The following is a 26025-nucleotide window of genomic DNA, read 5'->3' as shown; positions in this document are numbered from 1 at the left end:
AAGCCAAAAAGATAGTGCTGCAGATTTTTCCTGCTACTGCAAGCAAGTCATCCTGCCATTTCTAAAAAAGTTCTTTAAACTGCTCTCTAAATGTGTGCAAAATATGAATGATCTTAAAATGATTACAGGTGTAAACAAAGAGAGGAGTATGATTTTAAACTACTGTTTTCTAAATTCTTGCTCAAATAAGTGATGTGATGAGCATGTGCATTACTTTTTATGCATTTCAATGTACTGGAATCTCTCTTCAGATGTCTTAGTTCTGGTGAGATATAAACTGTTGCTGAAGTGTCTCTGTAACCCTTATCTGGGACTTTTAAATGTTTCAGTTTAGTTTATAAAGAAATTGTGATTGAATTTATTATCTTAAGATGGGATGTTTTGTTTAGTATGAAGACTTTAGTGACTATTTAAACATGCTAGTGGAGGGAACAACAGCCATGTGTCAGCTGTAAATGAACAATGTGCCTTCAAGGAAGTAAGGTTGAAGGGGAGAAATAAGGTGAGAGACCTGATTAGGGTGACCAATTTTATTTTTTTTTTTAATATTCTGATATTTTTCAACTCTTTAAAATGGCAGGCAAACCCTGAGCATTGCAGAAGTAGCAGCTGTATCCTGCCAATATAGTCACAAGACTTTTAACAGCCTTTTTGAAATACTGGTTACAAAATGTTGTAATGGTGAAGCTTGCACTTAGTAGTTAGAGGTAAATGAGCTGTTTCCAGATGCTTTGACATAGTGTATGGAAATTTGACTTGAACTTTGTGCTCCACTTTTCAGAGACTTTGATCTCTTACTGATTAGAGAAAAAGAAGGGTGTATGTGGAGTGAACGGGAATCAGAGGTGAAGCTGAAGTAGCAACATGTAAATAGCTAAAGAATAGGGTAAGAAAATAGCAAGAAGGTAACGTCATGTGTTTTTTAATGTACATTCTGTATGAATATTGATATTAGCTGTTACAAGATTAGAGTTTTCATCTCTTTAAACTATAACAGCCTGGTTTCTAATTTTTAGACAGTGGGTGAAAAAAGAGGGGCTACATTACACAGGAGTAGGAAGGTTCTTTAAATCGTCCTTTTAAAAACTATATATAGCTTGGTTTTCTTGGAGTTTTGTGGTATTCACCCATTCCCACTCATTCACCTTTCTATCAGTAAATTTCAGTGTTGTTGCATTAAGTTCCTGACAGAGCATGAAATGCTCTCCCACACACTGGAGGTGCCAGACAGTGTTTTCATTCTGAATTCCATGCTGGAGAGTCATTTTTCACTACCTCAGGGCTGTCAGGTTCTTCCTTTCTACCTGTGTGCCAGAATAGGCAAACACTGTTGGTACTTGTTCTTTCAGCTCTGAGCCCTGCACGCTCCTCCAGCAGCAGCCTTTGTTGCTTGCTGCACCACAACAAATTGTTGCTATCCCTATTCTCTGAAGGAAGTTTGTAACTAATGTCTTGCAGAAATGGGAATCTGAGGATTAGTTCTGTTGATGTCAACAGATGCTCCCTGGATTCAGAGAGCTGTGTTTGGGTTCCTGTGGGGCTAATGGTGTCCAGCAAGTGTCAGAAAAACACCCTTTGTGTGCTGTGCTTTTTAATTTCCTAAAGAATGTGTAGCTGAGCATGAGGTGTTTTCATGATATAACTGATCTAATATAAACATAGAAATCCCCCTTGTAGGGATACTGCATTAGATGTCCAGAAATAATGTACAATTGTGATTTTAAAAAGACAAACAAGGAGCTCAAATATCAAGTGCCACCAATGAAATAAGTACCTAATTGTTTAAAAGCATATACAATGCCTAGTGTAGCTTACTCTGACACTTAAAAGGCTGCTTTATGTGAAAACAAGCAACTGCAGTGAAAATATTGAGTTGCATATACTCCAGTCACGTAGTTGATCATTTCAGTCACTCCCTTACTGCAAAGGAAATCTGGGCAGTGATGCAGGAGAAAGTCATGCTGAAGTTGAGAATCCTAGTGTGTTAAATTCCCTCAGGTTTAATGGATTCCAGGAAGATTGGACAGATGTGCGTGAAATACACACACCAAAAACAACACAACAAAAAGCAACTGTTATTATAAAAATTAGACATCCTTCCAGGAAAAGTGTCTAAAAAATCTTCAGTAAAAGTGAAACAGTTCTGATTATCTGCAGTTGTTTCATGTTTTGTTTGTTGAGTTTAATCAGTGGAATAATAGAGCAAAAGATGGTCACTTCATGCTCATAGAGTTGTATTAAAACTGCAGAACATGCCAAAACATAGTATATTTTTGTGAAGATACTAAAATGAAGAGATTGAACTGATAAAGACAAGCCTATCATTAAATGCAGAGCTCTGTATCTTCACTGTCTGAGCTCTTTCAGTTGTAAGATAAACTCCAAAAAAATTCGTAGTGGTTTGCTCAAGAAGCTAGCTTGTTTTCAGTGTAGCATTTCAGTGAGATGGACTGGTTTGGGATAAATGACACTTGAACTTCTCCAAGATGTACTTCTCTGTGGGGAGGAAGGAAGAAACAGAAGAAAGGGACAGGTTTCAGCTTTCTTCTCCATGGAGATGCTTTAGACAAAATGTGCAAGAAGATACTAGCCTGTTGCAAAACTGCTGAAATGCTTGCTATGTAAGGACCTTTTTTGTTAGTTACCACTGCTGTTTGTGTAGAAATAAAAAAAATAAAAGTCAAGCACTTAATAGACTCCCTAAAATCATCCTTCAAATGGTAAAAAAAAATCACTTCCAGCCCCAAAGAACTTAAATCATGGTTTTGAGCAAAGCATTGAGGTGGGTGAAAAAGTGGGTTGAGTCATGGTATAGCTCATGAACCACATTACTGAAATGTCCCTGAAAACTTGCAGAAATGGTTTGCCATAGTGTAACCAGGGAGACTGTTACCAATGCTATATAAATTTAGTGTCATTAATTGTAACAGTTGGTTGCAGTGATCAGTGCCAGGTAGTCTGCAAATGTCTAGGCATTTATCTTCAATAAGCCTAATAGCATTAGCAAGAACTTATAGCTTCTGCATGAGCATGTGTATTTAGGCCAGAATATTTCTGGATTATGGTCTTGCATGTTTCTGTTCTAGAATACTGGTGGACTGTCACCTCGCTGGTCTTTCAAAATGGCGTTTTATTAATTTCTTTCAGGTCTGTCACAGCTTTTAAAGTTATATTGTTGACTTCCAGTTGATGAAAATGTTAACAATAATGTTTGGGTTTGACCATATAACAAAGCATTGAATGCAGCACAAATATTTGATCATTAATGAAAAATTCTCATCCAAAAGAGTGTTTGGGATATTTCTGTTCTATAATGTAGTCATGTTAGTTTTCAGCAAATGTTATCAGTTACAAAGCCAAGGTTAACAAGAAACTGCTAATATGAGAGAATAAAGCTGAGTTTCTGTGCTAATTTCTTTGTTCTTAAGACCACCTTATTTCTTGTTCTTAAGACCACCAAATGTTATCTGTGTCTGATTGACCTATCTTGAGGATGCTGAACTTATAACATTGAATTCTGGTAGTGTATGTTTCCTGTTGAGGTCAAAGAGAAAGAGGAGGGTTGAAGCATGAGTAGCTTTAACAGATTTGAAGACTTAAATCTTCTCACACATTTGTTTATACAGATTTTTTAAACTTTATTAATTCTTTGTAGTGCTTGTAATACAAGCATTTCAGTAACCAGAGGGTGGTGAAACTGGCACCTAAACCCAGACTTCCTGAATTTACAAATACTGGTCTAAATAACAATAATATGAACTACAAATAAAACCAGAAGGTGTAATAAATGAGTGATTTGTAGAGGAGGTTCATATCAACTTTGAAGAGGTTTGTGTATGTATTTTATGCTGTGATAGTGAAATTGTTCACTGCCAAAGAAGGATAGGAAACGTTTTTTGTCTTGAAATAAGGTCGTGTGCAAGATATAGTAGGATCCTTATTCAAAAGCAGTAGTAAAGTGGACACCCCATTTAAAATAGGAAATGATTTTGTGCAGGATCGAAATAAAATGTATTCAGTTTCTTTTTGGTTTATCCATGAAGGGGTTTGGTTATACCAAGCTTAGCTTAATGACTATGGTGCTTGTAAACTGTTCTTTCCTAATGTTCAGTGTGGTTCCTCTGTGTCTGGCCTTTTGTCTGGGCAAAAGCTGACCCAAGCAGCACTGTGGATTATCTAGAATACAGAGTTTTGCACTCTTCCCAGCTTTTCTTATTGCTTCCTGCAGTTCACTTTGCATCTTAGCTGACTGTATCTTGACAAAATTGAAGAGAAGGAGGCAGGGAAGTGCAAACAAATGAAAATGGTGTTGAAAACTGAACAACTTGAAATATTTACCAATCCCCATGTTGCTTGCCAAATGTCTTTCATTGTATTTGTTAATGAAGACAACAGTAGTTCAATTACCTTTATATATTATTATGTGTAGTTTTTTATAAAGTAATGAATTTTATTACTTTTATTACTCTGTTTTAGAAGGAAGAATTTGGAGAGTTACTAAGTAAAATGGCTAAATTTGGTTTTTTGCCTCCTTTTTTTTTTCATTGGAATGATTTGAGGTACTGAAAGATGCCTTCTAACCATCCTCTCTCCCTTCTGCCTTTCTTCCCTCCATCTCTTCTATATCATGGGTTTCAAAGATGATTGAAGGGCATCTGTGCTGAACCTCCACCAGAGTGATTGGGCTAATCTTGGACTCCCCCTCAGAGGCACAAATTGGCAGCTGGGGGGATGTGGTTTAAACCATCACCCAGCCAATGTTATTTCCTCTGAAGAGCTAGGCATGAGGAGCATTCTTCAAGAGAAGCTGCTCCTGACATCCTGGGCCACACTTGGGAAGTGTTCCTGTGCTGGGGGAAAGCCAGGCAGGCCACGATTTCTCAGTCTGCTGAGCTCCCCCTCTTCCTGCAGGCAAGGAGGGGACTGCCTTCAGCTCTGTATGACTGGGAGGTCTGTGGAAAGCAGGAGTGCACTTGAGTGCAAAGTCCAGTAGTTGCACCTTGTTTCTTTGTAAGTATAAAAAGCTCAGGGTTTGTTCAACCTGAGGCATGCTCTGGTTGTTAGACTGCTTGCAAATTCATTCACTGCTTTTTCTGTCCAGCTTCAGTAGAAAGTGAAAGCGGCAGTGAATGGTTTGCAGCAGGAAACACAGTTTGAGTATTTCATAAAAAGGAAATAGGTACGAGTTAATGAGAAATGTTTGCAAACTGTTGGAGGTGGTGGCAAGGCTGGAGAAGTGTTTGCTGATCAAGAATTGTGTTCTCTGGTTCTTAATTCTGACACAATAATTAATATGAATAAATGTCAACAGCACATGCCTTTGGAAAGCATCTTGAATAGCTGGGTAATGGAAAAACGTCAGAAGAGTGTATTGCAATTTATTTATCTGTAAATCCGAAAAGCTTACATTGTATTTGATGAGATCACAAAAACTATCTTGCTGAGAAAATTAATGCATCTTTCTCTGTAAACGCCGAAACATGTAGGGAAATGGCTTTTTCTTCTTTTCAAAATGTATTATAGCAGAAATGTGGGATCATAGGTTTTGAGTCTTAGATGTTGTTTATGAAACTTTGATGTATGAAATGAGATTTATTTAGAAAAGTTCTGTTAAAGAAGTTGTTAGTGTTTTCATGCCTTCATGAGATTTTAAAAGTGAAACATTGGTAGTTGAACACTGAGGACTTAATTTCCAAACCAACCATTCAACAACTAAATCATTCAGTGTAAAATTTTATGATGAATCTATTAGCTAATAAACTTGGCAATGTGTTTAGAAACACTTGTAAATAATGACAGTTGCTAAGTAGAAAGTACTATTACAGAGGAAATAAAAGTACTGGCAAATAAAACTATTAGCAAAAGTGAAATTAAATGGCAGCCTTTAGCTACTGCTAACCTCTACAAGTAAATAAGGCCTTAGTATTCATCCAGTTAGAGTTTAAAACTCTGATATGCCTGCATGGGTCTCTAGACCAGCCTATGAAGAGCCTTAGGCAATAGTTAGACTGTAATGCGGCACCATGCTGAAGGGGCTGAAAAATGATATTGCTTAAATTTTTGGAATGTACTATTCTGAGCGTATTTTCATACACAAATTTTAACTTTATTATGACAAAATTGCCAAATTAGAGCTGTATATAAGTTTGAGTAGGTTGGATTTAGGTCTTCAACTGGATCTCATTTTGTTCTGGGAACATGTAAGGAACACTTGACAAAATTACTTTGGAAAAGCCAACTGAGGCCTACTTCACATAAGTAAAATTTATTCCCCAAGTCAGCTTTAAGTTGCTGGAAGGTTTAAGGGGTTTTTCAAGTAGAACTAATTGGAGCAAAACTCCATCACTGACATTGTAGAAGGACATGTGTGTTTCCTGCAGTGGCTAATTGATATGAGCTGTATAATTCAGTGTACTATGTAATCAATTTTTTAACCAAAATATGTAAATTACTTGAGGGAGGGTTTACTGCCTGTGCTCTTGAATTAGAGGAGAGCAAAAAATTGAATGTAGGTCACCGGTGGGTTGGGGAGTTTTACACTAATTCCCATTCAGCCTTCACTGTTGTCCAAAACTCACAGCAGTTTAAAGAGATGCTGTTGATTGCACAGTGACTCAGTAGGGCATAATGTAGCTGTTTTCTCCTCCAGTGACAGACAAAAATAGAATAATCTTCCTGAGCAGTATGAGGCATAGCCCCAGCTGTGTGCCCTCTGACTGCTGTACCTGAACCTAGCTTGGGAGTTGTGTCTGGGCTGAGGGAGATAACTAGGAGGTGACAGAAGCCTTGGAGAATAAAACATGGCATGAGGAAGGGACACAGTGCTAAGCTTGTGGCAGCCCTGTCCAGACAGCTGACTTAACTTGTCTAAATATTATCACTATCCAAGTCCTGATAAAGGGTTGGAGTTGCCATGCAGTGGAGTGATCCTCTGTGATGTATTCATGCCTTCAAAAACAGCAGAAGAAGGAGTAGGACCCAATTGCTTAATATCTATTTTACCTTCAAGTTTTCTTTCAAATGCTTTCCTCACTTAGATAATAAATAATAAATTAATGGCTGTTTGAAACAAGTGGCTAGCCAAGAATAGCTGTGCACATTTTTAAGACTGTTTACTTGGCTGTTGCAATTTCTTCTGAGTTTATCATATCTTTTGGTCACCACCAGCTTGTTTGAAAAGTACTATATATATGTACATAAACATCTGTTGAGATTTAAGCACTTGTGTATATGGCAGCCTCTTGTAGAACTTATTTGCTTTACTAAATATTGTTGAGTGATGTAGTTCTGGGTTTATTCTGAGACTGAATTTTAGTGTTTTGATTTGGGGAGGACCTCCCTTAGACTTTTTCAGCTAACTAAAAGGAAAGTTGAGACAATCTGGGTACCTTAAATAGTGGTTGGACACCGTCTGTGATCTGTGAGAAGCAATCTGGGTATTAGTAGACAAGCTTCATTAGGAATCTTGAAGTTTAATTAACTCACTGAAGTTAATGAAAGTCCTTAAACCACCTGATTAGAAATGTCATCATACTGTTTTCAAAGTGGTGAGGTCTGCATTTTTATATATGCTAACTTGGAAGATGGATATAAGATGGTTTTTCTCAGTTGCAAAAACATGTTTGTTGAAAGCATGATCACACCATATTAGAAAACAAACAGGTTTTTCCTGGCCAAATTAGTACAAAGTTGCTTTAAATTAGGATAAATATTTTTATTTATATTAATATTACGATCAAATTTTATCATGTTATTTTGTCATAGAAAAAGTGAGTTCTAGACCAGACATCTGATATAAAATTCTCAATGCTGTCTCCCTTTCCATGAACATTTTCTTATAAAACCAAACAAATTGGAATATGAGTTAATCTCTTTTTCAGACCACAGGGAAGAGAGTAGTTTTCTTACATCTTGCAAGCATCTAGCCAAACGTAGTGAGAGAATTTGAATGCTAGCAACTTGAGCATAACATGTACTTTGATTTTTGAACTTTTGCAAGGTAATTGACATTTAGGTTTTGGGGTTTTTTTGATGGCTTGCCACCCACAATTGGGTGGCATGAATTTGGAATCTGTAGGAGTCACAACTAAACTGATTTTAAATTTTGCTTTGTGTGTATTATTAATTAGATTAACCATGCTGATGCTGGATACAGAGTTAAATGGGAGTGTATGAGAATGTTTCTATTCAAATTGTGGGGCTTTCAGGTAATTGCTTATGTCTGTTTCTCTTGTGGAAGTGACTAATCCAAGACTGTGTCTTGAACAGTGTGCTAAATACTAGAAAAAGGTGCCACTTTCAGACTTAACAAAGCCATAACACAGCAAGCAGCAGAATGCTCTGGCCACAGGCTCTGAGCAGCAGAACTGCTGCTTTCCTTCTTCCATGCTTGCCTCTTGGTGCTGCCCTGTGCTCACCCTTGCCTGACACCCAAAGAATTCAGTCTGATCATTCCTACTTAGGCTTTCATCACTTAATGTTTAAACTAATTTTCTGTGGTTAGTTACTATTTACTCTTCATCGCTGCCTTGTCTCCTTTGCATTCTTTGCCTTTCTCACCACTCTGCCCTACAGTCTGCTCTATGTCCCCATCCTGCAGCTCTTCTTGGGCCTTTTCCATTCATGCATTTCGCGTTTCTTGCTGGAGTTTTGTTTTGTCTCTTGGTTTTGCTAGAAGACTGGTCTTATTATTCCTGTGCTTTTTAAATACATCTTCAGATTTTTTTTGCATAGCAGAGTAGTACACCCTACTCATCAGAGGGAGAACTATGGCTCTGTTGAAATTCCTGCAGTTTTTTAGAACCTGAATATGAGAGTCTCTTCCTTAATTTTTCTTTTCTAAAGTAGTAGTATTTGGTTTGGTTTTATTGGCTTCCTCTTGCATTTTATTCAGAGCATATTTTTGTATGTTCTCACTGTTCAGTGAGAACAGTCTTTGTTGTCTAGCATCACCAAAACTCGGGGGGGAAAAAAGAGTTTTTAGCACTGATATTTTGTTGAAGTTTTATTTCCTTGGTCTAAGCAGAACACCCCCCCCCCCCCCCCCCCCCCAAGATGAACTTGTGAGAAGGAACTTAGAATTTTGCCAGCAGTTCAGTAAAATTGCTTTAGGATTTACAAGCTATAAGATATTGTCATTTATTTGTAAACTGTTGTGGTGGTTTGACCAGGAAGGAGTGGGAATTCTGGGAAGCTGTGGTCAAACCAATGAAGGTTTTGGGTTTGAGACTGGCACCCGGTGTAGCCAGTGGGGTTTGGACACACCTCCGAGAATACACAGGGGTTAAAAGCAGGGCACTGCCCTTGGATCTCTCTCTTTGGGACATCGCGGCGAGGAGGTCAGATCTCCCCCCCCGTCCAGCCCGCTGCTGCTGGGCGGGGGAGGGGCGGCCATGCGGTAGGCCCGGGGCCTGGACAGAGATGGGGGTTGAGGGGGCTTCGAGGATGGAAGGGTGGAAGATCCCAGGGAGTCAGCCCTCGGGCAGCCAGCCCCCCCCCCCCCAGGAGAGAGAGAGAGAGCCGGCGTCTGAATGTGATAGCAGCCGCCCAGGAGGAGAAGGGGGGAGGGAGAGTGCCCGGCCGGAGCGGCAGCGTGTGGGCAGCGTGCGTGGGAGTCGCTCCGGGACAGACAGAGACTGAAAACTTTTAACCCTTTCTTGCATGATTGGGGCCTTGCAAAAATGCTAATCCTCCTCGAAGCTGAATAAGAAGGGAGATAAGAGATGAGATGAGACAAGGACCTGGCCCGAAGAATGTGGAGATGATTGGATGGGGAGAGATGATTTGGAGTGGCCTTTTGGCTGGACTTTTTTCTTGTGGCCATGGACTCAGTTGGTCCTGTGACACAGACTGCACTTAGGGGGACGCAGTGGCTCAAAACCAGGAGGGTTCTTCGTGAGGACCCCCCGGCCCCAGGGGGTTGGAAAAATATGGGGGGGACAGATGTCCCAAAAGCAGAGACTGTGCCTTTTTGGAGTGAGACAAGGCATCCTTGAAAGACAACCCTAAAAGCAGCTCTGGCCATGTCTCAGTGGTGAGAGCACTGGGCATGGAAGGAACATGTCACAAGCGGCAAAAGGACTTTTTTTCCGGGCGGTGCCGAAGTGACAAGGAAGCATCCGAGGTTTCAGTGTGTTTCCAGGAGAAGCCTATGGAACAAGAAGGACTCCTTTCCTCTTCATGAACTGCAGTTTGAGTATACTAAAGTGTCGTGCCGGGCTGGGCAGTTGGTGATTTGGGAGAATGTATCGGATTGAGAAAGTCAGGGAGTGGGGAGGAGGAAAGTGGTTTTGTAAGGTTTTCAATTCTTTTCTTCTTTTTCCTTATGGTCTTTCCCTATTTTCCTGTAGTTTAAGTAATAAAGTGTCCTTTATGTTTAAGTTGGAGCCTGTTTTGCTTATTCCTGGTCACATCTCACAGCAGACACCAGGGTGAGGCATTTTCATGGGGGGCACTGGCTCTGTGCCAGGCTCAAACCATGACAACTGTTGAAAGGAGGTTTTAACTAAGCTGTATATTTTATTTAGAACCATATTTTCTTGAAGAAAGTTGACATTAAGCAGTAGTCAGTTTGTAATGCAACAGACAAGTGTTTAGGCAAGATTATTCATATAACTGTTTATACTTCATCTATTGTTCTGTAATGTATTTGGATCAATATATGCATATATGAACTGCTGGAATGCCTCGAGAAATCCGACATGTACCTGTACCAGATTTACTTTTCCTGAATGTCTCAGAGCTCATTTATCAAATTCAAAGATGAAGTTAACTGATTCCTCATTTAAAACTGAAATAAAGAACATTGAGAGGAGGGCATGACTTTCTATTTCTTACCAAATCAGTACTCACAAATGTGGCTAAAAACTACTTGGGGTGTTTGAATCCAGAAAACAGGACTTGTGTCAGAAAAAACAAGGTAGTAAAAAATATTCGAGCAATAGCAATTTTTTGTTTTTAGAAGCCTGGATTATGAACTCCAGAAGCTGATCAAGATAAGCAGGCATTTACTTTGCGGAGTAAATGCTACATAGAAAACAGCAAGAGTCTTGTGCCAAAAGACAGCTCTGGGCTGACCCAAAAAATGCCAGGCAAGGCAGGGAAGTGCAGTGTGCTCTATGGTGTGTTCATGCTTTTACAGGGCATTTCTGCTTGTGTGTGTTTGCAGAGCAGAGACTCAGGGCAGTGCTGGCAGTCTGGGCTGTCTGAGGCATAGAAAGGTCTCAAAGACAGGTCTTCACCTACTGTTGATGTAGATGGAGTATGTGCAAATAAACCAACAGGAAATGTTGTCAGGATGTTTCCGGCTATACTTAATGAAAAGATGTGTCTCCTTTAGGAAAGTGGGCACAAGTTACTGAGCATAGGCTTTTTTTCTCCTTAGATATATTTTTCTGTGAGTCATAAAAAATGCTTTATTGCACTACTCTATTGAGAATGCAAACCTAAAAAGCTGAGTTATTTTCCAACTGGTTGCCCAGAAATGGAAAATGCATACAGATGCTGTTTTAGAGGCAGTTGTTTTCAGAAGCATTTGGGAGAAAGTATATTTTGTCAAGTAAAAATATTATAGGCTCATGGAGAAACTGAGCAGCTTTCTATGCTAATTCATAAGATTATGTGGAAAAAAAAATCAGTCCTCTAATACAAAGAAAAATATGAAGCTTCTAAATCTAAATTTACTAACATGAACTCTTGTTCTGCTCTTTGTGTGCACACTGAAAACAGTTTGCTCAGGCAGTGAAATTGGTTGCTTTGGTAGGTATGGTACCAGAGTAATGACTGCTTCTTTGCTTGTTTGCAAGTGTAGAACTCTATGAAAGGGAATTGAAAAAATTTGTTTCATAGTGTAAGGTAAAATGTTAAAAGCCAAGTCAGCGCTCTCAAGCACTTTGTGGTGTGACCTTGTACCTTGGTTTCAAAGCTGTTTGGCCGGTAGGAAAGAGTCCATCTGACAGGTGCCTCAGACCTTATGATGGCTTAAAACTGATCCATCTTGGTTCACCTGGCAGACTAGAGTCTTAAGGGAAAAAAGTGCCCTTTCTGTGCAGCTTCTCATAGACAGAGGAGCCCTGAACTAGCAAGGCAGAGCTATTTTCATCATCAGAAGCTATTTTCCTTGCCTGCTCTGCTGGATCTTAATGAGCTGTAGAAGTTCTGAAGATGTGTGGTGGGCGTTCTGAGTGTCACAGACAGTGAGAAACCAGAGTACATCAGTAATCAAAAATCCACTGAAAACTTAAACTTGTCCAGCAGTAGCCTGGCCTGTTTGTTATGTATGTAACATGTATTTTTGACCAACAACTAGGCCTTCATCTTCATATAAAATCAATAATTATCATTTGTTATTTGCAGCTCTTAAGGGCATTTCTCCATAGGCTAAGTGTAAAATTATTGAATGAGGGTGGTTTTTTTATGGCTGTATTATCCTTGAACAGCAGTAATTTAAAGTTTCAAAAAGCTAAATCTAGACTGTGTCTTGTCCTCATCCAGATACCTCACAAAGTCTCTGCTGTGTGTGCTCTGCCTGTGGTACCTCAGCTACAGCAACGAGCCAACAGTGTTAATGCAGCTTGCAAAGTTTCTATGTTGATATTTTTGTTCCTTTTGGTGGAAAACATGGATCATCTCTTTAACATATTACCATGCAGGAAACTCTTATTTTCCTTGCTCTCATTTTGTTTCATTTGCTTTACAGGTTTTGTTTCAGTTTCCTTACCTTGTTTTCTACTTTTTGAGGTGATGTTTCTGTAGTCTCAAACCCCTTCAGAAGCTGACTCCATTAAGTCTTTTGAATTATATTTTTTGTATTCCTCTAGTGCCTCGTTCTCTCTCCTTCAACTTACATCTTTCGCCTGTTGACATTGCTCTTATTTCCTGAAACTTCTATCTCTCCATAGCTTCTGACTTTGCTGTTGTCTGAAGATTATATTTCATGCATCTGCCTCAGTTAAGCTGGTTTTGATGCTGTTTCATTGCTACTATTTTTGGTATGAATGCAGTAAGGGAATTTTTGTGCTGTTGGAAATACCTATGAGCAGTGAAATGAGTGCCTGACAAGTAAAAAGGTAGATATGTGGAGGAACATAATTTTAAGAAACATTACAGGTAGTGTTGGATAAAATTACAAGCTGTAATGGTGAACAGCTTTTAAAAAAATCAGTGTTGAGGCTGTTTCACTCAATTTCATGTTCATCAACCTGTATACATTTTGATCCTGGTTTGAGGTTTGATGTAAAAAAAGAAGGTAGAGGTGTAATTCAGATTACTGCTGGATATGAATTGCAGCTTTCAATTTGAAATTCCCCCCACAATAATTGACCCATAAAAATATAACACTTGCACAAGTAGTGGCTTTCATTGAGACCATAAAATCTATGACAAAATGCTAGGAGAATGTTGCTATTGGACAAGATTTATCTTTCATGTTTGATAAAACCACTCATGCAACATTGCTTAACTGAAATGTATTTTTTCTGAATTTTATCTCCCCAAAATGCCTTTCTGCATTGACTACAAATGATGTGAGAGCCTTTGTTTTTCACAAAGCATGACCTTTACTGGTGTGTTTTTCTAGGTGCATCTGCTTGCCTGCATTTGGCTCTTGCATTTGCTCACTGTAGGCTGCTGCTGAGATTGACGGGAGCAGGACTAATAATGCTTGGGATATTGGGCTTGGTTTGGTCTCAGTGTATTGGATTGAAATGCCCAACTAAATTCATGTCAAGAATTTCATTGTACTCATATGTTCTACTGGTGTTTTTATCATAAATAGTGATGACTGAAGTTGGTCTTAGATGAAGCTTTTTGATTTGTTGCCAGTCTGGGATGTGTTCTGCCCCGCGCCCTTTCACAAATGTATTGAAGCACAATTCCACAATAAATATTTGGAAATGTCTATGAACCCTAGAGCAAAACTTGTATAACCTAGAAACATAAAACCTAGAGCAAAAGGTAGGTACAATGCTGTGTGCTTCAAGAGGCAATATTAATGTCAGAGATTACTGCCTCTGCTGTGGCAGATTGCCTCTTGAAGCAGCAGAGCTGGGAAATAAGCAGTGGACCTTACCTGCCTTTCAGAATAACATGCTAAGAAATCTGTCCCTTCCTCTATCTCTGCCTGCCATTTCTCAAATGTAGTTTATGACATGACCATAGAGTTGGGTTAGAACAGTGGGTGAAGAGCATAAAGTAGAGGACAAAAGTTTCTGTAGTCAGCAGAGCTGGTGAAATTCCAAGAGACATCTTAATAGTAAATATGACTATGTGGTGAATAATAGTTTATCTCCTGGTATGCTCTTATTTACCACAGTATCTACATCTAAAATAGATACTATGATCCCCATCACAGACTTTAAGAACTCAAAATGTTCTTTTCAAGATCCAGACAAGTGAAAGCTACAGAAGAGCATTTTTAAAACCATTAAAAAAGAAATGAATCAATCCCACTCTCTCTTTAGTTCTACAGTGGCATTTTGGAGGTGTAGCATATAGATAATACAGCCTGCAAGCTGCTGCATGTTGTTAGTAATAAGACCATAATTAGACAGTAAAAAATAAAAATAGCAAGTTAGTTTCTCTCATTCATTTTGTAATTTTCAGTATAAGGATCCAGCTCAAGGAGAATTGGGTACAAACATGATGGGAATGTATTTTTCTGCATATTTTCTTCCACTACTGCAACTGTACTTAGGTTTTTTTTTTTTTTAAATCTAAGTGAACATATGATTAGGGAGAAAAGCAAACCACGGCTCTTACCAAGTTTCAATAATAGAAGCTGACAATGCCACTTCCGTTGCAGCATGTCCTCCCAAGTTTTAATTTTTTTAAATCCCGTATCAAATCTGATGATTTTTAAAATGAGTGGAAGAGAGTGAAATGTCAGAGTTATGCCATCCTGTTTACTGTGTATATTTTTGTAGTGTTGGAGGCAGGTGCTTTTCTGTTGGGCTGATCTAATCCCCTGTCTCTTCTGGTAGAGAGATCTCCTAAGAGTGTGAGGCCTTAAAGAGTGCTGTGGGCTTTTGTGAGCCACCGTGAGCGAGCTGAGGGCAACTGCAGCAAAGAGAACAGCTCACTTCCCTTTGCGCTCTAACAGAGAAGGTTTTTTTCTTGCAGAGGATAAGGAGATATACAGTCTGTAATTATGCCTACTAAATATTCCTATCTTCATTGATTATGTACTGGAGTAAATTCAAATGCATGGTTCGGGTATGACTTGATACCACTAAGCAAAGCCGCACACCAGTTAAATTTGTGTAGTCAATGGTTAAAGTAAACTCAGAAAAGGGAGAAGTGTGGCAGTGACTGGTTCACCCAAGACAGGAAGAAAAGCTCTTCCTCTCCTTTTAGCACAAAAGAAGAAGAAAAATGCCATTACACAGCCTCCTCTGAGTATTGTTCTTGGAAGGGTCAAAACTGACAAATAATCTGTTTAAATATTAAAGTGAAATAACACAGTGGGAGTGAGGGAACCACATGCCATTTAAACTGCAGGATGCATACCTAAAACAGTATTGGAGGTGCAATCAATAATGAATATGTAAGCACTATTTTCCTTCTAAAATATCTGTATGCCAATTTTAAACATCCAAGGTCACAAACACCCAAAATATATATACAAAGGGTACAAACTGGCGGTTTCAGTTTAGAAAATTTGCTTGTTCTTTTCGAAACATATAAAAACAGTCATCTGAAGTCTGTCAAAGGGCAGGGGCAAAAGAAATGTAAGTTTGGAAAACACACAACACTGATTTCTGTCCTTTCATATTTAAAAAACCCCACATGTCCCCACTTATCCAAGTCTGAACACCTTTGATAATCTCCCTGTTCAGTCATTAGGGATTTTAAATGGAATGCTTACATGTAGGTAAAAAAATAAATGGTATTAAAATATTCTGTTTAAAATGCAGGAAAAAACCCCATTTCTTTCATGATTGATTACTGTTATGACCTATATAAAATATGGTAAAAAATTGATATCATCAGTAAGTGTTCAAAAAGCATTGAAAACAAGCACTTGATCAAAGCTGAATACAGTTTGAAGCTGAATACAGCTGTTTCTGAGTCTAGGTTATCCTGTAGTGTTTATTCTGAAGGGAACTGGAATAACTTAATAGATAGGTTTTGCTGTACTGTCCTAGGAATATCTTTTTGTGTTCTTTTGCCCTTCACGCAAAACCTGAAATGTAGTTCATGCACCAGAAAGCTCCAATTCCACGTTTAGAAGAGCTCTGAGGCAGTCTGCACTTTTGATGTGAGTTGCAGTGTTGATAACACAGCAATGCTTACAGGTTATCATTCTTTAAGCAAGATCTTAAAAAAAAGAAAAAGAAAAAAAAAATCAAACCCAGCCAAAAAACCAGCCTCAAACTTAACACCCCAGAAGGCATGGTGAGGGCTGAAGGTATTCAAAGAATCAAAACCACGAGCTGCAGACAGGAAGCAGCTGCTCAAACTCCTTCCCTCTGTGCTTGCGTTAGGGAGTCTCCTGGCATTGTGGACAAAATGAACCAAGGGATGAGCAGGACGGTGCTGCTTGTGCAATTTAAACCCTTTTCATTTCCCTGTAAGAACAGAGCCATCTAGGGAACCTTTCTTGCTTTTGGACTAGTAAGTGTAGCCTCATCAGGGACCTAAACTTTGAAAAATGGTGTTTTAAATACAGTTTTTAAAACTATATATACATTTGTGTCTATTATTGGATATAGATTAGTCAAGACTTGCTCATTATAGTTCTAATAACATGATATTGAGTTTTACTGATTCCCAGAGAGCATTTGGTTTTGCTTTTTCCTCCTTTAATGTTTAGGATTCTTATGTGCAGTTCTGTCAGCCAGCCCCATTGTTCTAGTTCCAGAGTTTGCATGACCAGAATCATCGCTTCTGATAAAAGGAGTAAAATGTCGAGTGTGCAAAAGAGGGTAAAAATTCTTGGCATCAACCCGTCCTTTTGGACATAAGGCCATCTGTCCTCATCTCATATCTTTGAGTGGTTTGTAAAAATAGTGTTCTAGGAGCTTTGCCTGCCTTCCTGGTTCCAAACTGCCCGTCTGGCCTCCTTCTTAGAAGACTTGGGAGAAAAAGTTGCATGCTCTGTAGCTGTTGATTCCCTGGGGCTTTTGAAGTCCCAGCGGTTTGCATCTCTGTATTTATCTTATCTACTAACAGATCGGCAACACCCAGGAGGCTTTTTGTCTTTGCTTTTTTTTCTTTTTTTTTTTTTTTTACTATGGAGGAACTTTGCTGCCACTTTATTGTGGAGACACTAACACTAGGGAGAATGCATGGAAGATGAGACTCCCCTAGGGCACTGTGTGTAGGGTATGAAGGTCTGCATGCCCAGAGCCAGCCAGGCTTTTCCCTGCGGCACAACAGCACCTCCGAGCTCTCCTCTCGCAGCTGGGGCTCAGAGGAAACGTGCATGACTGCCAAAACCAGCTTTTACAGCAATTGTACCCTTGCTGCCTCTGCATGAAAGCATTTGGCACCTGGTTTCAAACCTTTCTTTCACGGCTGCTGGCAGGCTCCTGTCAGTCACAAAGACTTGGCTCGGGGTTGTGAATTTCTCTGCCAAGATTCCCCGGGACAGTTGGTCTATTTTCCTTACTGCTCCCCTGCCAGTGCTGAGCATTGATGGGAAGGAGGGATGAAGTAGTCCTCAGGTGTGTTTCCTTGGGGTGTGGTTCAGTGGAAATGGAAGAATGGACATGGAAAATGAGAGAGCCGGAATCAGGATGGCTGAAGGTGATGTCAGTGAGAAAACTGGCAGCATCCCACAGCTGGTGATGACCCCAGTGGAAAGTAAATTTGTGCCTTTCCTTTGGATTGCACCTATCAGTGCTGTACACCTAAAGCCTGGATTTCATTGTCTGAATGAGGTGAAGATCAGGAATGTGAAGCTGTGTGTAATGAAACACAGATGATGACATTTCTACCTGCTGGAGGTCTGCAGTCTGTCCTGTTCCTAAGGAGGTGTTGGTGCAGGTGCCAAGGCTGTAAATTGTCTTTCAGATCTTTGTTCTGTATGGCTTTGACACTTCAGTGCATGCCACAACAGTGTTTAGTAGAGGCGTATTTGCAGAGCTGGCATTTGAAATTTGGGGTTTGTTTTGTTTTTAAGGGATGTGTTAGAGATGCTAGTATGTAAAACAAAGGTTTGCTTTTAGGTCAGGTTTTTTCTTCTCTCTCTTTTTTTTTTTAAATCTTCTCCCCTGCCCCCCCCCCCTTTCATTTTAAGGAGTTTTCATTCATTTTGACTTTGGGAAAAGCCCTCATCCTTTCTCATTCCCTAGAGGCTTGTGGTTTGATTAAAACTAACCTGAAGCAACACAGACTACTAACACGGTACCCAAAGAAGGCAGATGGAGAGAAAATGTTCAATTTAGCTTATGAACATGCTTTACTTAGAATAATATGCTCATTAGATCAGCAGCTGTGTAATCATCCTGGAGTTGTCTGGCTTAATGTTTGGGGGTTTTTTCTTTTTATCTGTTAACCAAGTAAAGTTGAAATGTAGCAGTTCCTAGAGGTCTTTTGGTTCAAAAGTTAGTGATGAATTAGTGTACAATATTCATACATATTAATCAATAGATATATTTCAACTCCCCCCACCCCCCTCTGTGCCAAGTGAAGTATTGATCTAGGGTTGTCCAGAGCCTGGTAAACTCTACAGTAGCACAAGATGAACCTTTCTTCATGTAAGCAATTTGAGATGATATTTATGTCTAGCATTTTCATCTTGTCTCTGAGTGACACATGAAAATGATGTTTCTCTTTCCCCTCCTCCTCACCAGTCTGGTGAATGAGTGAAAACAGCTTCATGAGAACTCACTCAGCATGTGGGCATGACTGGCAGTTCTGGCTTTAAAGTGTCCTGGAGATGAGGCACTTAAAATTGTCCTCATAAGAGCCTCACCCCATGTGCAGAGAATGTATGGTGTTGTGTTCTCCAGAAACATTGGATTTCTATATGCATTGGCTTTTTGTTTTTCATGATCTGCCCAGAGCTCTGACTTTTACCGTGCAGTAGGAAAACACAGCCTGATAGAAGTGCCTGCATGGAAGCAACTGCTTTGATGATCTAACCACAAGTGAGTCTTTCTAGGTTTTACTGGCATAAGCTATGGAAATAATGCCATCAATATTTGCAGATTACTTAACATTTTCAGTTTAGGTAAATATCAGGAATATAAATATGGGCATAGTTATTATAGCAGCTGTCAGTAGCACAGAGTTATTGCTTGTTTGTTGAGACAGTGAGTTGCAAAATAATTTACTTCTGTTTCTTCTAACAGTGGAAAAGTACTCTTAAAATGTACCTAATCTGTTCTTTAATTGCATAATTTAAAAGTTCTTTTTAAAGAAACAAAATTAAAAAGAGACACAATTAAAATACTGTAGAAAGGGACATTTTAAACTCAAACACACTAATGCTATGGAAAGTTGTAAAATAGTCCCTCTAGTGTACTGCTGCTGTAAGCAAGCACAGGAATATCTGATGTGATAAACTGAAGAGCATGGCTGCAGGAAATTACAAAATAATGTTTTGGCAAGGCATTTTAAAGTTCTTATATAAACTGGAGAGTCTGACCTACAACTGGAAGTCAAGTCAAGCCATAGAAAATATCAAGCAAAAAAAAGGTGTTAGAGTTCCTAATGAAATAAAGAGTTAATGATTAGAGCAATGTGAGATCATTGCTCTTGCCAGCAGTGCCTGAAACATGAATGAGAGGCAAAGCCACTCACCAGGGTGTGGGCTGAGGTGTGCTTCCTCTTCCAACGCTGTAGATTTGAATTTTGTGTCATATTTTGCATAAACTGCCTGTGTACTGAAAAACCAACTTGGACGTTCACATCTTCTTGAAGTGAATGTGACTTTGATGTGACTTCTAAAGACCTGCTTAACCTCTGTCTCGTGGTGTTAGGCAGTGCAAAGGAGCTGTTCTGGGGTGGGTGCAGTGAGGCTTCCTTTTATGCCTGGAAGCCTCTTGCTAATATCGCCCAGTGTCAGGTTCCCTGCAGGCAAATCACAGAATTATTGTGCTTTTCAGTGTGAAGGAATGTATTCGTTGTAGGATGTTTTGGAGTGAAAATGTTTCTTTTTTTCTGTGTTGTAGGTGGCCCGAATATCAATTAGGAATCTTTACTGAGTACCTGTTTTTTTGCTGACTGTTCCTGCTGGTCTTGTGTGTGCAAAACTCTGCAGCCCTTTGTACATTTGTTTGCTGCAAAGCAGCACCAGGCATGGACTCCTTGTTGTTTTGGACTTTGTACAGGCAAGGAGTGCTACTTTTGCACTTAAACTAAGATCCAGTTAAGCCTTATTCAAAGTACAGGAGCATCTGTCAGAGTCCTTGCTTTGGAAGAGAGCTGGTAGATCATTTAGGGTTAAATGCATAAAAGGGATTAAAGCTCTGCTGAAAGGAAGAAAGCAAAGCAAAAAAAGCACATGCAAAGTGCTAAATTGCATGTTAGGGACTTTAATGTGTATAGTACATTGTAATTCTGGAGTTCAGAATATTATAGGTTCCCTCATATCAACTGTATAGAGCTTCAAACAATCACTGTTCTGAAAAACTCCTAAATATATCTTTTGTCAGGTATTGCAAATCAGACATTTTGCTGCATTTAAGTTAGTTTTGCTGAATGATTATTGAAATTCTGTTTATCAGACAATTCAGCACGTACATAACTGCAGTCATCCCCATAGACCATGACATTTGGGAACTCTTGGTTGTTTCTGTAGTGTCTCAGAACCAAAGAACTGTAATTTCATGTAGAAGGAGAGTCTTGCTTTGCCCCACCTTTTGTTGGAGCAAATACATTTAAACATGTATGATACTGGATTGGTGTGTTGACCAGAAGTGGTAATTCCATGTGTGATTACTGGTGTAAGTATTCTTGACATTTTCTTTAGAATTCTTTAGGGAAACCACAAGTGCAAGAAAAATGCCTCTTGGTAAATATGGTTCTGTTTCTTGATAGAGCTGTTTTAAGCTGTGGTTTAATAGGAGTGGTTCAATAGGTAAGCATTATCTTTTGTTCTGTGGAAGTTGAATCTGTGTTCTAATCTTTACTAGAGACTGGAATGCTTAATGGTTTCTGTTCTAAGGGCAGGGAAGATTCTTGTAGTCTCCTGTTGTCTCTAGTCATGCAGTTCCTTTCTCCACCCTTTTCTCTGCACATTTTCTGGTAAATGCTTCTCTGGCTTCCCCAGTGTGTGTGGGTGTCATTGTGGGCTTCTGTGCCTGCCCCCTCCAAGTTTTCACATCAGTTCCTGAAAAAGTTTTTCTATTCCTCTTATGTATAAATCTTGCTTTTGTTTGTGTACATATTGATAGCTCTAAAATGTAACTCGGCAGTACACTTTGGGAACTGTTTGCCAGTTACCTACCTAAAATTCGTAATTTTATTTGTATGGCTTTTTTAAAATGTGATCTTGAAGTAGCTGTAATTAGCTGTGAGGAGTAAGCCATATGTCTACTGGGTTTGATTATGCTAGATAAGTGAGAATCCCTCTAAGGAAAAGGGTCTGCGTGGGTGGAGTAGTTTGCAAGAGATTTTTTGTATGCTGGGAAATATCATGTTCAAACAAGTAAGGGATATTCAGTTCACCAGACTTGCCCCTCTTTGTTTTGAGAACCATGAAGCCTCCTCTGATTTTGCCAATCAATGCCCAACCATGCATCAGGACACATCATTTTGCCATTGAATCCCCCAGCATCTTGTCTCGTGTGGCTCAGGGCTCCTTGCAGCTGCAGGTGTGCAGGGGTAGGTTCTGGTCTGCTATGGAAACCAGAACTCCCCTGCAACACCAAGACTTGTTAAAGGAGTCCTTTTTCAATTTTGATATTTTGATTAACATGAAATAGTTTTTAATTCATTTGGCCATTTATTTAATCAACTTTTATTCACAATTTCTAAAACTTATTCTAGACCATATTGCATTTCTTCTGTTCAGAGGGGAAATGTGCCCCCATCTTTGATTATGTTAATGGCATATTTATTTGTTTTTATTATTCTTTGCTGTTAGGCAAAACGAGATTTTTTTTTATGGCAATTATTTTCACAGCCGTTTAAATGAACTCCAAATATTGCTTTCACAGGATTAATCTAACATTAATTCTTAATTTTGCTCATCTGCCTATAAATATTCACTATGGAGACTTTGTAACTTCAGTTTAAGCTGTAGTTTGTGATATTTCTCTGTGGTTTTAACTTTGTCATTCTCCTGTGTAAACATGTAATTTTCCTTCCTTTGAGAGATGCACTTGTAACTCTTTTATGGTCATGGCAGTCTTGTAATTAGAACTTCAAAAATAAACAACTGAAATTGTAGTGATTATTCCCAAATGCATGTGAAATGTAGAAATGTAGGATTACTGTACTGAATTTTGATACTTCTGATAAAAAGCTTCTTTTGAGATTTCTCTTAAGTTTAATGTGGATTTTGATTTGAAAAGATACAGGCTGAAACTTCTGAGTAGTTCAGGGGAAACCTTGTCACTGAAGTGTGGACATTCAGGCAGGGTCATTTTCTCTCTCTAGCAAATAAGACTCGCCTATCTGCGTGGGAGTAAACAGTAATGGTGGAGAGGGCTGGCCAGGCAGAGTCAAAAAGGTCTTGTATGAATTCAGTTGCCAGCAAACAACCTCATGTATGTGACCGTGTGTGTGTTCCGCCCTTCCTAATGCTCCCCCTCGCTTTGTGTGTAACCTCAGCGCTCACAGGAGGTGTTCTCTTAGGATGGGATTTCCCGGGCTGCCGCCGTATTCCACACTCGAGGAAGGGTTCCGGGCTCCTCGGTCCGGCCGTGCCCGTGGGGCCGATGGGGGGGGCTCAGCTCCGGCCCCGAGGTGAGGGCGGAGCTCCGGCTCTGTCTCCCCGCCGGGCCCCGGGCTCCTGCTGCCTCGGCCTCTGGCTCCCTCTGCTGCCCAAACGCCTCCTGCTGCAGCTACCCAAGGAGCCCCAGCGGTCCTAGGACAAAATCTAATTCCAAGTGCGTCCAGGTCCAATTGCAAACTGTGTTTGGCACAGCCAGGTTTTGTCTCTGCTTATATAATTTGATTTGAAGTAGTGCTGCTGATAATGAAACAATAGAGAACAAAATGTTTTAGTGCTTCTGTTCTACAACTAATCAGAGTTTGCTTCCCTCTCCTGCAGGTGATAGAAACACTTTCGAAGCTTTCCCGCACTCCGATTGCCCTAGGCACGGGCATAAGGTATGTTATTGCTATTGGGAACGGTGGCACTAATGCCTCGTGGTGGGATGCTCCTTGGCAAGGTTGTTAGAGGCAGTTCAGGCTGTGTCCCCCACTGAGAGCTTCTCCAGCTGTAAGCCAGAGTGCCAGAGTGCAGGTGTGCAAGGCTCTGGACCTCTGAGGAGCTCCAGAAGGTGTGTGCTACCTCTGTACACTCGCTGAAGGGCCTGAGTGGTGTGTTCTGCTCGCACTGAAACAGGAGGTGAACAGAGGAGCAGCAGTTCTGGTATTGCAGAACTTGTGTGAAAATCGTGACACAGGGATTAGAAGTCAAGCTGATGCAGTGCTGATTTATGTAGAGACAAATTGGGTTTCTCTTCTTTCTTGCGTCTAAAAAATCTGCAAAATTGGCCAAGTTGTGGGATTCTTGTTTTTAAAAAGAAAGCAAAAAAACCCTCCAACCAGATCTAACCTGAAAGTTTTGATCTTTTTTTCCAGTTGAAAAATGTCAATGGTGTGTATTAGTGGTGGCTTATAACAACTGTGCCCAGTAGGGTTTTTATTATATTAAGTGTCAATCCACATAATGAAGTATAAATATGCATACACTGCTCATCAGAGAAAGGGGGAGGCGTATAAGCACATTAGTATATAATAATCTGTGTGAAAATTTTGGAAGCCAAACAGAAATCCACTATATGACTAGGCTAGTGGTGTCTGTAATTAATGCTGTTTTTCTTTCTATAGACCCTTCCCTACAGAAGAAAGTGTTGACGATGAAGATATCTACAAAGGTCTACCTGATTTAATAGAGTATGTTGTAAATATATTAATTACAGATTTTTGTTTTTCAGTTGCATGCTATTGTTTGTACTGTGCTGTAGAACATATAGTTTTAATGAGAATGAGATGTTAATTTAATTAGTAAATATTTTGTTAGTTATTATGCTGACCAGGAAGAATTAATTATGAAAACTTATTTGAATTATTATGCTACATTTGTGTATATAAAGCAGCATGTTTCACAGAGGGTGCTTGTAGCAAAGGAAATAAAGAATGCATTTCCAAGTCACCTGTCAGTACTATGAGAATGCTTTCAGAAGATTGCAATATCACTTGTAAGGAAATTGTCTTTGCTAACAGGCAAAGAAAATGAATGTTTGGATCATAATTCAGGATCTTTTCCCTAAAGTCAGTGAATTTCTTAATGTGAGTGCATTTACCTCTTCTGGGTAAGTGTTTGCAGGATTCTCAGGATACTCTTCTGTCCTATGGCTGGGATCTCTCAAGATCCTTGAGGGATCGTGTTGGACAAGAGCCAGGTCAGAGCTCCCTGTTCCAAGGCTCAGAGTTCACCAGCACTCCTTGCATGTTGCTTCCTGCAGTGTGGGAAAGAAGCTGCTGTTCACACCAGGGATTTGTTTCTTCAGTGCCTATAAAGAAGGGAAACCTCAGTGTGATTGGCATTGCTCAATTTACCACTCTCCCTGCCAAGCTTGTCCTTGTCTCTGCAGCTGACTGACTGTCTCATAGATAATTGCTTTTCACTCTGTGTAGTAGAGCATGCAGAAGGTTGGAATTGTAGTCTCCTCTGAGACCCAAGTGGAGAAGAGGTGATGTCCTTATCTCTTAGATGTGGTGGCATTATAACTGTTTGAAAATAGTTCCACCAGTTCTTAAATGGGTATGTAAATTCAGCATTGTGAGACAGTCTTTGATTAAAAAAAAACCTAACCAATCATACCAAAGAAATTGATTTGTAACTCTTCTTGTGTAACAAATTATGAAAATTATTAACAGAAATTTAATAGTTGTATGCTGTCTCAATTGTGAGGAAGCAATTCAAGAATAAGAAACAAATGTGCCAGTGAATAATGCAAATAGCTCACATTTTTTAGTTTCCCTCAATTATCAGTAAGTTTATTTGAAATTGATTTAATTTTCCCTGAGTTTAAATGTCTAAAGAATTTAAAATTAATTTGAATTTCTTTGTCAGAAAGAGCTGTAGTAGTGAAGTGTTTCTACCCTTCCTCTGCCTTTTTGCCAGCTTTTGTTCACTGAAGCAGAGGTAGTAGAATGGAGTGTGTGCTGCATCTGACAGCTGTCAGTGTTTAATGTGAAGTGCCAGCACAGCATCACTGCTGGTGGGAACTGAAACGCTGGAGTAACCTGTTGGTTTTTACTCTGAAGGGTTTCAGTGTTGTCTTCCAACAGGACAAACCTCAAAATTGTCTGCATATCTGATCCAGTTTCTATGTTGTTATTGTGGCTCGACCACTTTCAATATCTTTGAGTTTTTTTGTAGACTTACCCTAAGGAATAGGAGGGGGAGTTATTATAGGCTTGATGCAATCCTAGCACAAAGCAGGTTACACTCTAGCAGGGCTGACTGTAATGAAGCTGAATTGGCTGAGGGCAGAGTTGAGCACTGACTTTGTGCTGTATTTCTGTGGTCTGGGTAATCGCAGGGCATCACTTGCACATAGTTGGTTTCGTTGAACTGTCTGATTTTCAGTTGGATTGGTTCCTTTGTTCATTTTTGTGTTGCTGGAGGGTGTGTGAGATGATCCAGGTTCTGGTTTATGATGTGGAGGTACAGTGCCTCAGTGCTGGCTCTGCAGTCTCTGGTGTATTTTACCCTGGCTCATCCTTTCCTCAGACAGGGAGAAGACCTGTAACAGTCTCACATCCCAGTGCACTGGGATGCAGGCAGCTCCTCTTCACTGGATTTGGTGGGGAAAAGGTCAAGGAAAAGAGGGACGTGGATTGTAGCTTGTGACAAAACTGTCCTGAGGTGTTGCTTTTGCTGCTGGTTTAGTTCCC

The 26025-nt window shown here is 39.7% G+C and overlaps 1 protein-coding gene across 2 annotated transcripts in view; it reads left to right on the top strand.

Annotated features, from left to right (window-relative positions):
- VAV3 (vav guanine nucleotide exchange factor 3) overlaps positions 1-26025 on the top strand; it is a 148976-nt gene that overhangs the window by 30825 nt on the left and 92126 nt on the right. For both annotated transcript variants that reach the window (XM_074546198.1, XM_074546197.1), the window contains exons 3-4: positions 23165-23223; positions 23950-24015. In XM_074546198.1, coding sequence (XP_074402299.1) covers positions 23165-23223; positions 23950-24015 — 125 coding nt within the window. The remainder of the gene's footprint in view (positions 1-23164; positions 23224-23949; positions 24016-26025) is intronic.

The sequence above is a fragment of the Zonotrichia albicollis genome, chromosome 8 (assembly GCF_047830755.1).
Source record: "Zonotrichia albicollis isolate bZonAlb1 chromosome 8, bZonAlb1.hap1, whole genome shotgun sequence".
Lineage (NCBI taxonomy): Eukaryota > Metazoa > Chordata > Aves > Passeriformes > Passerellidae > Zonotrichia > Zonotrichia albicollis.
The sequence above is the reverse complement of the archived record's forward strand: the minus strand, read 5'-3'. Positions and strand labels throughout refer to the sequence as shown.